Genomic DNA, 11,483 nt, shown 5'->3' with positions numbered 1-11,483 from the left:
TTTCAATTTGCAAAATATGATTTTTGTTAATTTATATAATTTTCATCTATAGTCGATAAGGTAAGAAAATTAATTAAAGTTTTCGTGGTTCGAGTCGTGCAATAGTTTAAAATTAAAAAAACAAGCTATTATAAATAATCCAAACTAAAAAGTAGAAAATAAATAATAGTTTAGAAAAACTAAAAAACACGTGTATTATAGAAAACCGAACTAAAAAATAGAAAATAAATTTAAATGAATTTAAATTAAGATAATAGTGTTAAAAATTTCAATGAATATTAATTAATAATAGTTTGAGTAAAAAAAAATATTTTATTTAAAAAAAAGCGTGATGAAGCGTGAAAATATTCATTGAAATTTTTAACACTATTTTCTTAATTTAAATTCATTTAAATTTATTTTCTATTTTTTAGTTCAGTTTTCTATAAAAAGTGTGTTTTTTAGTTTTTTTAAACTATTATTTATTTTAAACTGTAGTACCACTAAGTATTTCCTTGAGTACTTCATAAAAATCTTCAGAACTGTCTATATTAAATTTGAATAATGCTTCCACTTTTAAAAAGGACATCCCCATAGTATTTATGATGGAAAACACTCTTTGTGTAGACTTGTGAGTCTCTTATACTCACTTGTGTAACAAACTGACACTACAACCATATCAGCCCAAGGTGTATGAAAAGACAGTTCCATGAAATGCGAGACGGTTTGCGCTTTGCTCAATACTTTGATGGTTTTTTTTTTATAAATTTAATTGTCAGCTTTTCTTGTAATTTTTCTGTTATAAGGTGGTGCCCCTTAGGTGATTGAAGTGAAAAAATTAAAAATCAAATTTCAATTTCATTGTAAATGTACAATAAAAAAATAATATGTTTTCTGCTGTCACAGTAGCAAAATCAATATGACTTTTTTCTTTCATGCTCTTATAAAAAACTAGCTTCCTCAATAAATGGGCTATCTAACACAGAAAGAATTTTTCAAATCGGACCAGTAATTCCTGAGATTCGCATTCAAACAAACAAACAAACTGTTCAGGTTTATAATAGTGGTATAGATTTGATGATATCAATTGAAAAACTTTATTAATTAATAAAATCATAAACATCTAGTAAAACCGCTCATATTTGTTATGAACTTGTAATTGGGACAAGACCATGGATAAGAAGCAGAGCATGTTCAAACCTGGGCCTTACACTATTTTAATTTCAAATGTAGTTTAAATTGATGATGTGGATTAGCTGTGAAAATAGAGCAAACAGAATTTCGCATTTATAATAACTACTAATAACTTAGACAATAGTAGTGATTTTTGTCATAGATTCTAACAAATAATTAAATATTATTAAACCAGGTGTTGACTAATTAAGCATAAAATTCAAAACATTCTTTGTGAGGAATATTTTGTAACAAATTTCTACAACTAGTTCTAACTTTGTTCCTTACTAAGGTGCTGTTGGGTATGGTTTTAGGTATTTATTGTAAATTCAGCGAAGTTACAGAATAACCTCAGTTTTGTCTCATTATTAAATTTTGTATAAAATAGTAATGGTCTTTTTATTTCTGTTTTCAAGAGATGCAAAAAAAAGAGCAAAGAAAGGGAAATTGAAAAGAAATTCAAGTTCCTCATCAGATGGTGATATACCTACAAAGAAAAAAATACTTAAAACTGATCCTGCAAAAAGAGATAAATCTGAAATCAAGAAAGGAAGTGTCAAAAAAGATGACAGATTGCAGAAAAAAAATGAGGAGAATAAAAAGAAAACTGTTACAAAAAAAGCAATTGGTAAGAAGTCACTTTCACCAGGTAAAAAGTCTGGTGGAACACCACCAATAACAACTAAAACTTTACTATCAAAAACAACTTCAAAGCATAGTAAATCTCCACAAAGGAGAGAACGAAATCGAAGTGGATCACCTCAATCAACGAGAGAGAGAGATAAGGAGAAGGACCGTGGCAAAGAAAAAGAAAAAGACAAGGAACGCGACAAAGAGCGGGAGCGAGTCCGAGCGCGTAGTAGGTCTCCGAAAAAAGGTAGATCTCGATCTCCACGTCGGCATGGTTCTAATCCAAAAGATCCAAGGCGGAAAGAAAGTGTGGAAAGAAGTAGACCTGTGTCACCTAAAAAACAACCACGAAGAGAAGGCAGTGTTGAACGACACAAAAAACGATCAGTGAGTAGGGATCGCGAGCGTCGTAGGTCTGCAGAAAGAAAAAAAGAAAAACATGAAGATAAAGAAAGACACGACAGAAAAGATAGAGGCAGAGATCGTAATAAGGATGCTAAAAGAGATGATAAGCGTCGCGGCAGAGAGCGAGGTCTGGGTAGCGGAAGGTCAGACAAAGGATTGGAAAAACCAAACAAACCAATGCAAAGGTTACTCCCTCGACCAGAGGAGCGTTTAGCTGCATTAGCAGCCATATCTAATAGGGCACTTGAAACTGATAAAAACCCATCTAATTCTAAAGATAGACAGGACTCCCATTCTGAAAGAGGGGGAAGAAAGCAAGACAGAATTGAAAGAGATAGATCTATCAAAAGAGATAGAATGGATAGTATGGATAGGGAACAAGGCGATTATGATATAGATCGACAGTATGATCATGGACATAATATGGAACATTATGATAGAATGGATGATCGTTATGGCAGTATGCCACGAGATAGTGATAGGTCTCCTGGTTATATTCAGGGAAGAGATAGACATTATGATGCAGGTTATGATATGCCAGGACCATCCAGAGGTTATCCTGAAGATGATGACAGAATGTATGGTGAACAAATGGGAGATTCTCGTGGTGATATGGGTTGAGTTTCATTTTCACTTTTAATAATCTTTTTTTAGAATTATTGTGCTATTTTTTTACAATTCCGATTATATTAAAGGTTACGACGATCGTCGCCATCGTGACCATTCTTGGGAAAGACGATCTGGTTCATTGGACCGTGAGCGAAGCTATATGCATCATAAAGAATGGGACAATGATGACTATCGCGGTTCAGGGGATTGGGGTCGGGAACGACACTGGCCTATGCATGAGTCACAGGTAATTTATTATAATTTGTGTGTTATATCATGAATTATTTTAATAAGCAAATCTTTCCTCTTTGGCTCTAGGTTGCTTTATATTACAAGACTGTTTATTGGAATGAATTAATAGATTATAGAAAAAGAAAAGAACCTACCTGCCTAATCCTGTCCCACATTTTCCTTGGCTGTCCCAGTCCTCATGCTGGTACGAAATTGTGTTAATGCATTAAATGTTTCAATGTTAATTTATAATTAATATGTTTTATGATTGGCAGATGAGCGAATGGGGTGATAAAGAGCAAGACGTTGAAGGCTGGCGCCATCGAGGTCATCCAGGCGCTCATCGCAGTCGTATGCATGGTATACTTAATTATGTGTTGTCCTTTTATGTTTAAAATATTATTTGTACATATCTTAAAACCTGTGTCGCATCATTACAGATGATTATAACCGTGGAATGAGGATGGATCATGGACGTAATGATAGTAATAAACGAAGACCACGAAACGAAACTGAAGTTTCGAAAGATATCGCGGCACAAGCCCCCATAGTAGCCCAGCATGAAGAAACTGAAGTGGACGATAAACCTATACCAGATGATTTGAGTGAAATTAGTGATGATCCTGATGATATTTTGGAACGTGATGATGTAAGTTCTTGTTCTAGGAAAAATGTAATATTTTTATTTTGAATACATATTATGATGTCTATACCTTAATATGAGAAGAAAAATTTATACCCCTTATTACGTTATTTGCGCGGACGGATGAGTACAAAATTTAGATTTAATATAGATGTTGGAGCATAGAAATATTTATTGAAAATAGTGCATAAAACATTACGGTCACTGTCACCATTATTGTACAAATATATATATATATATATATATATATATATATATATATATATATATATATATATATATATATATATATATATATATATATATATATATATATATATATATATATATATATATACATATACATATAAAGAATATTTTTACAGATGCTTGATCAAACTGTTGATGAAGATAGCCAAACAGAAAAGTTAGGAGAGGAAAGTAAATCAAAACTTGAGGGTGGCGAAAAGGAAAATACCCAGGTACATTGCAAATATGACAAATATTTAGGTACATATTGCTTCTAATATCAATAAGATACAATCAAAATTTTGATAATTTTTAGGAAACAAATGGTGCCTGTGAGGAGAAAGATTCACAAGACGGTAAAGATGAGGATGATGTTGCTAATTTGGATTTCGAAGAAATATCGGATGGCGAACTTGAAGAGGAGAAAACTCGAAGTAAGTTTAATAAAAAAAATATATAATATATTTTAATTGTGAATATGTTATTCTATTAGATAACCAATTGTAGATATTGCCGTGGCGAATTTACAACTTTATCGCCAGTAGGTTACTATGCATCACAGTATTTACATTTATTTACTTTTAAACTATTAAATATTATTGTTATGTATTTTCAGCAGGTCTAGGAGATGCTTTGGGCGTCGATTGGGCTAGTCTAGTGGCTGATGTTAACCGTCGTGAACAAAAACCACCAACGGGCGGTGCCCGAGATAGGTGGCGACCCGAAAGGGTCCTTGCAAGACTTGGTCTATCAATAAATATGGCAGGAAAAGATAAAGTACAGAAAATATTGGAAAATAATGGAGAGTCAGGAAAGTCAGAAAATGAGACGCATACAACCAGCGATGGGACTACATTAACAAATGGTAAACATGAAGACCAAGAAAGGGCTTCAAACATACCAGATGTTAATGATCTTCATCCAGTTGCATCAATACAGGTATGTTACACAGCATTTCTAAATGGCTTATTACTTAGTATGGACTAGCAGTATTCATTCAATCCTCATCTATGATTAAATTCTGAAAAATTCATGAAACATTAAATAATAGTGATTACTTAATACTTGTATTTTTATAAGTATTTACAAAACACCCAAAAATCTTGTATTAATATATTCCACTTTAATTAAGCAATAATGTATGTAATTAGTATATACCCAATAAAACTACATAGGGATGATACATTTTATTTTATATTTGCTTTGCCTAGTTAATGTTATTATATTCTTTAAATGTAGGTAGCAATGGAGAAAAGGAAACGACAGCGTGAAGTGTTATTTGGTTTGGGTTGCGAGATTACTCGCGGACTAAGCGCAAGGCGTGATTTAGCTCTGCGGAGGTACTTATGTCACCTGCCAGCTGCAGAGCGCATGGGACAGGCGAGAGTCGCCCCACAAGCATCACTGTTCCAAGCAGCCCGAACCCTGCTCATGGAAGCCCCAGTGAGCGGCTGACATAGACGCAGTCACCCTTACAGTGGTCGACTTTAAAAGTGAATTGTGCTGGATTGTCAATTGACGAACTACATTTAGTTATTGGATCATGAATGGAACAGTTAATCTTCTACATTGTTTAATTTTAAAAAATTATGATGAACTCTTTGCCAGTTGAGCACAAGATTTAGTTAAGAGAAATAAGAGAAAAAATAGTATACAGTGAATAAATATTTTAATAAATATTGGTTAGAATTGATACTTATTCATAAAACTGCATATTCATAAAACATTGTAGTGATTTTCTTTATATTCTTAGCATTTATGTTAGGTTGCGACTGGTATTTGCATAGATATGACCTATGCACATTAGAAAAATATTTTAATTTTTATCTAATAAAAATGACACATCTGTGCCAACATCATACTCGATTTTCTTTTCATTCCTGAAAAATTTATAATGTTGAATGAATATTCCACATATATGTATGTATTTTATTTTATATATTAATATTATACTCACTTTTTGAATACTACGGCACCAGCCACTCCTTTCAAAATAAGTGAGTTTCCATTGACATATAGAATTGAACCTTCTCTCAATCCAAGCACTGGATTAGCATGGTCCATTTCCATGTATTCGCTTATTCTTTGGTCTCTGGTCTCTCCTTTGTGGGTTTCACTCTCAACTTTATCAATATAATGAGGATTTATATTGAATGGCACAATAGCAATACCATCAAAGCTGGGAGGATAAATAATTGGCATGTCATTTGTTGTATGAATACTTTTTGTTGCTACATTTGTTCCTGCACTACTTCCCATATAGACCAAGCTGCCATTCTCTACTCTTTCTCGTATTAACTGTACTAATTTTTTTTCATATAATCTGCTTAGTAAAAGAAAAGTATTTCCTCCTCCTATAAAGATACCTTTAGCAGATTTGATTGCATCTATTGGGTCTCCATATGAGTGCAAACCTTTCACAGAAAATCCCCATGGGTTGATAACCTCCTTGATTTTATTTGTATAGCTGTCAAAATCATTCTGTGCGTATGGCACAAATATTAATTCCTCAACATTGTTCCTAGAAGAAGAATGCTCATGTTCACTTTTGCACATTTTAAATTTTTTACTAAAATTTTGAAACAGGCTAGCTATAGCATGAGGTATGTTCAATAAAACACTGCAAATATGGCACAATGGAATTAAATACAACTAAAACTTTACAACTTTAGGGAGGACCAAATACATATTATTTTGAATGTAAAAGAATTGTGACCTGTCAATGAGCCTTGTATAAATATCGACACTAAGGTGCTAGTAGATCTAAATTCAAATAGCTATGCTACTAATACAATAAATAAAACAGGCATCTGTAATGCTTCTTCATCTCTAATATAATAAATGAGAGATTAAGTAAGCTACACCTGACATCAGTCCTAAAAATAAGGTTATTTTTCGTAGCGAATTAATTATACGTTCTTACATTTTTAAGAAATTGCATATTTCGTCTCTTGCAAACTCCAATAAAGAATATCCATGGCAATTTGATGAAGAGAGTAAAAGAGCTTGCCTCTTGGATTGCATTGCTTTTAGTGATTTACCATGTATACACACTACAAGATGCTGAGATAATTGTAAATACCGCATTAATTATCTACACTGTAATACAAATTATCTATACAAGTTGTATATTTTATCAGAATCTTTTTTTAATCCAGTATTTTTTAATCTATTCAAATTTCATGTTATATGATATCGATTTTATAAATTTCCCAGATTTAAAATAATTGCACTATTCATACGAAAGGGAAAAAATATAAATAGCATTCTACTTCGAAATTCCCATTTCCCACCATATGACATATTGATCATTATTTACAGATACAGGCTTATGTCATATATTTTTTATATCACAGATTAGAGTTCAGACATAACATCATAGACATGATATTTGACAGTTGACATTAAAATATTTTAACAACGATGATTGTGTAGAATCTACATAATCTACATCGTTAAAATACAATACACTATAGATACATTTTATAATCGCGCCAATAGCAAGGTAGATAACGAACGATTTATCACGTTCGTTAATGATTTTATTTTTAAACATGTTATTTTTCCTTATTTTAGGAAAATAATAGAAGTTTATTACGTTTAGAAAAGGCGATAAAAGAAAAGATGAAAGTCTCCAGAGAAATACTCCAGAGAATTGGAAGAAAATATCTGTTCATGTAAATCATTCGTAACACACAAATACAAGGAAGATACAGGATTAAGGAAGCAAATTTGTAAAAGGCAAAAAATTAGCTTGGCAGATCAACCCTCGCAGCTTTATTATGCGCGATCGCTCTTTTACTATAAAATGGTGCCAAAGCTTTGCAAGCAATGTGAAGTTTACTATCTGATTGCGATTATGTTGTTTTTGCATTCATATTTAGGTTAATTGTTCAAATTGAGTGTTTCAAAACATGGGCGCTCAGAGAACTTTCATACATTATTTTATGAGTAACGCACCCGCCCTGCCTTCAAGGCCCTTCAAACAGTGATGCCAACTGCTCAAAATCTTGGAGCGGACAATGGAACAATGGAGCTGCTGGGTCGCCTCATGGTAAGCGCTACCACTGCCCATGAACATTTAGAGAGGCATAAGGTCCATTGCAGACCTTACGCCTCTGCAAATGGATTGCCGAATTTTTTGGAAGGGATTAAGAAAGGATTGGCGATAGGAATAAAGGAAAGGATTGGAAAGGGTAAGGAAAAGGAAAAATAAATTCAGATGTGTAAACGATAGATCAACAAAATTACTATAACAATTATTTAGTAGACAGTTTAATTTCAGTAAATTTTAAAATATTAATTTATGGAAATTATAAATCGGACATTGACCCTTTATACACATCAACGCCTCCCTAATTTTTCTTTAAGGTCCTCTTACCTCCCCCTCTTGATCTTAGAGGGCTAAGATCTAGAGTGAGTCTCTAGACCTTAGTGCCCACAAGGGGGCGTTTACACCCACTTTGAAAAATAGTTATATAGACTATATGACAGGTCCTGCAAATCATTGAACCCGACATGAACTTTATAGACATATAACAGATACTATTTATTATTAATTTATAATATACGATAGTTAGTTGTAGTTAATCGAATCGAAAAAGGATTACTTTGACTTCCAATTTAAAGAAATCGAAATAAAACAATCACTGCAATTTAATAACATTTTCTATATTTATTAATAAAAAAATTAGTGTATTAAAATCATTAACTATTTTTGTCTAAAAAACCACGACATAAATTTAATTATATTTACACACTTCAAATAATATTATTCGGTCTTGTTGAATCTAGAATTACAAATCGTTCTTTGTGAGGCTTTTCACACCCCGGCCCCAGGTATTGGTGTCTGAGTTGTAAGTCTGGGGGTGAGGATATATCGTCTTGAAGAATGTTATAAGCTTGTTCGATTGTGTTCTCAATTTCAATCTTGAGTTCCTGAAATTTATAACAATTAAAAATATTGGAAGTGTAGCTGGTGCAGTTATAGCAATGCTGTAGAAATATCGATATGTTCTGTACTTATTTATTTTCATAGAGCTTGAGCTACCCATAAATGTACCTCTAGTTTTCTTATATATTGTAATATATAATGTATCTAATAGAAGCCTTGAAACAATAAAAACTGACAATATGTGTTAAAATTTTAAATTCTGTTACATTGACAGATTTAAAGAGAAAGAGTAAGATACGAGGCACAAGTGTGCAAGCGAGAAAACATGATATGCTCTGTTATTTAAGATTCCTTTCTTTAATGGATCGGGATATACTAATATTTCACATCAGAAAAGAGAAACCTACTTCATACAATTCAGGACAGCGTCGGGCGCGTTCCGCCAGCGAAGCATGCAGGTGGTATAGCAACAGGCCTCGCAAGTGGGCGTCTCCTAGCCCCAGCGCCGCCAACGTGCGCAGCGTGCTGCGGCAAAGGCTCTCTTTCAACGACAAGCGAGCTTCCGATAGCTCTGAAACATTTTTATAATTCTATAAAAATTTACTTCAGTATTTTTACAAAATAAAATTGGCATGTTAGTGGCGTCTAATATTAAATACATGTGTTATAACAATAAGAAGTGATATGTAAATATGATAATCCGCAGATATTTTCATTATATTTATATTTAATCATCTATTTTTATTACTTTTATATAATAGATTGATTTTGTTACAACGAGGAATACGTTGGTATTGCGAGCGGGACATTAAAAAAAATACACACTAAATTTAAGAATACCTATTGCAATAAAAAGTCGTAAAGTAAGAGGGTGAGTTTAAAGCTAAAAATAATTAATTAATATTAATTTTAGAATATTCAAGAAAATTAAGTTTTGGAATAATAATTAATTTTTTTAGCTGTGTTCATGTACTAGGATAATATTAAATCCATAGTTTAAGTATTGACGTATAAAATCGTAAGCCTTGTAGCCTATTTAGCTTGCTTTTGTTTTAGTTTTTAAACGGTACCGCGTTATAATTGTAATACATCATGCTCTCAACGCTTTGCATCCTAAATAGATAGCACGAATAGTTGGCAAAGTTTGAACGAACCTTTAATTACAAAACTATATGCAATATACATACCCACACATATCAGTATTTAACATGTTAAATATCTCTTTCGTGTTTAATGCAGGTGCATATACGTGTAGGGAATAATACATGTGACATCCAACAACACATCATGATGCACTAATAAAACTGTTACTCAATGATTACCACAACGTTTGCAATTAAGTTCTACGCGCATCGATACGTTGCCAATTTTTCTTTGATGTACGTATTAGTTCGTATGTAATGTGGGTTTAGTCACGTAATACTAACGGCACAGGTAAACCAATCCACCTGGTGACCACGTGAGGACGGGCGTTTTTTGCAGCGGCGCCCATGTCAACGGCGATCGGTCGAACAACTGCCTCCCGCGCAATTATCGTACTCGATTTTATTCACTTGTTGCGCAGTAACTGTTCGACGCAATGCACTGAACTCGCAATGCCATTATGTGCATATTTTAAAATAATACACAGTTATACATTATAATATAATACATTTCATACCGATACGAAACACGGAATTGCGCAGTGCTATGAGCGAATGTTTGTTAATATTTGTTTTATGTGAATGTCCTAAGTATTTTACGAATTGTTTCTTATTGTTTAAGAATATCAATTAGAAAAAAGAACTGTTAATTATATACTAATTATGTTCATTAAAAATCTACTATCTTAATGGAATGTAGCTTTGCCTATAAATGTGAACAAAACGTATAAAAAACACTATTATTGCATGGGAAATTTTTACTATTCTTTCAAAATTTCTCATTTATAAAGCATTTTAATGCTATAAAACTAAAAATTAAGCTATTATTGCATATTGTAATTGTTGTCGAAATGCGATTTGTTTTGTGACCTAGAAAATCATTACCTGAGTCGACAAATTATACTGCGTTTATCTAATTAAAAAAGTAAATTTGTAAATAAATTGTCAATTACCTAGTTTCAAATTTTAAAATTAAATTCAACGTCACTAAAAAATTGTGTATAATAAATTGCATTTTTATTCATAAATGAATTCTGATTGACCTAATGTGTAAGTGATCGCTATGCAGTCTGGATGTTTTGCATAACGAGTAAAGAAGCTAAAACAATGGCTAGTTATATATTTCTGTGTGTCTAACTGTATGTGCGTCAATCATGTATAAAACCACTGGACAGTTTACACAAGTCGTTGAAAGATGTCTTACTGCCAAAATTGTCTAGTCCACGCGAGCGAAGCCGCGGGCCAAAAAGCTAGATCTAAAGTATTTGTTTGGCCCTAAAAACTTTTTGACGTACTGTTGAGTTATTTAAACTTTTATGTGATGATAAAAATAAACATCAAAATAAATGCGTATATAAACAACTTTAATAATCGTCAAAGTGTTTACAGGTCAATGATCTAGATCATTACGCATATTCGTCCAATTTTGTCATAAAAGTACGTTGCACTCATTAGGTGTGTCAATATTACGTATATATGTGGTAGTCGAGCACGCTTCGGCACGAATTGGGCCAGCTCGCACCGGGGAAGTACCACACCCCCACAGAAG

General features: G+C 32.7%; 2 protein-coding genes across 3 annotated transcripts in view; both read right to left on the bottom strand.

Moving 5' to 3' along the window:
* Positions 1-5,550: 5,550 nt before the first annotated feature.
* On the bottom strand, positions 5,551-7,210 carry LOC119839637 (probable alpha-aspartyl dipeptidase). The gene is made up of 3 exons (XM_038366040.1): positions 6,822-7,210; positions 5,856-6,419; positions 5,551-5,778 (listed from the first exon to the last, which is right to left on the bottom strand). Exons 1-3 carry the CDS (start codon positions 6,983-6,985, stop codon positions 5,715-5,717), a joined length of 792 nt encoding a protein of 263 aa, XP_038221968.1. The 5' UTR covers positions 6,986-7,210; the 3' UTR covers positions 5,551-5,714.
* A 1,338-nt stretch (positions 7,211-8,548) lies between these two features.
* LOC119840236 (SET domain-containing protein SmydA-8-like) overlaps positions 8,549-11,483 on the bottom strand; it is a 10,340-nt gene continuing 7,405 nt past the window's right edge. The window contains exons 2-3 of one of the 2 annotated variants that reach the window (XM_038366753.1): positions 9,200-9,363; positions 8,549-8,836 (exon numbers count right to left, since the gene is read on the bottom strand). In XM_038366753.1, coding sequence (XP_038222681.1) covers positions 8,660-8,836; positions 9,200-9,363 — 341 coding nt within the window. In that variant the 3' untranslated portion in view covers positions 8,549-8,659. Of the gene's footprint in view, positions 8,837-9,199; positions 9,364-10,219; positions 10,487-11,483 lie in introns of those variants that run through there. The other variant, XR_005288303.1, reaches the window with a different exon arrangement.

This window comes from Zerene cesonia, chromosome 1 (assembly GCF_012273895.1).
Source record: "Zerene cesonia ecotype Mississippi chromosome 1, Zerene_cesonia_1.1, whole genome shotgun sequence".
NCBI lineage: Eukaryota > Metazoa > Arthropoda > Insecta > Lepidoptera > Pieridae > Zerene > Zerene cesonia.
The sequence above is the reverse complement of the archived record's forward strand: the minus strand, read 5'-3'. Positions and strand labels throughout refer to the sequence as shown.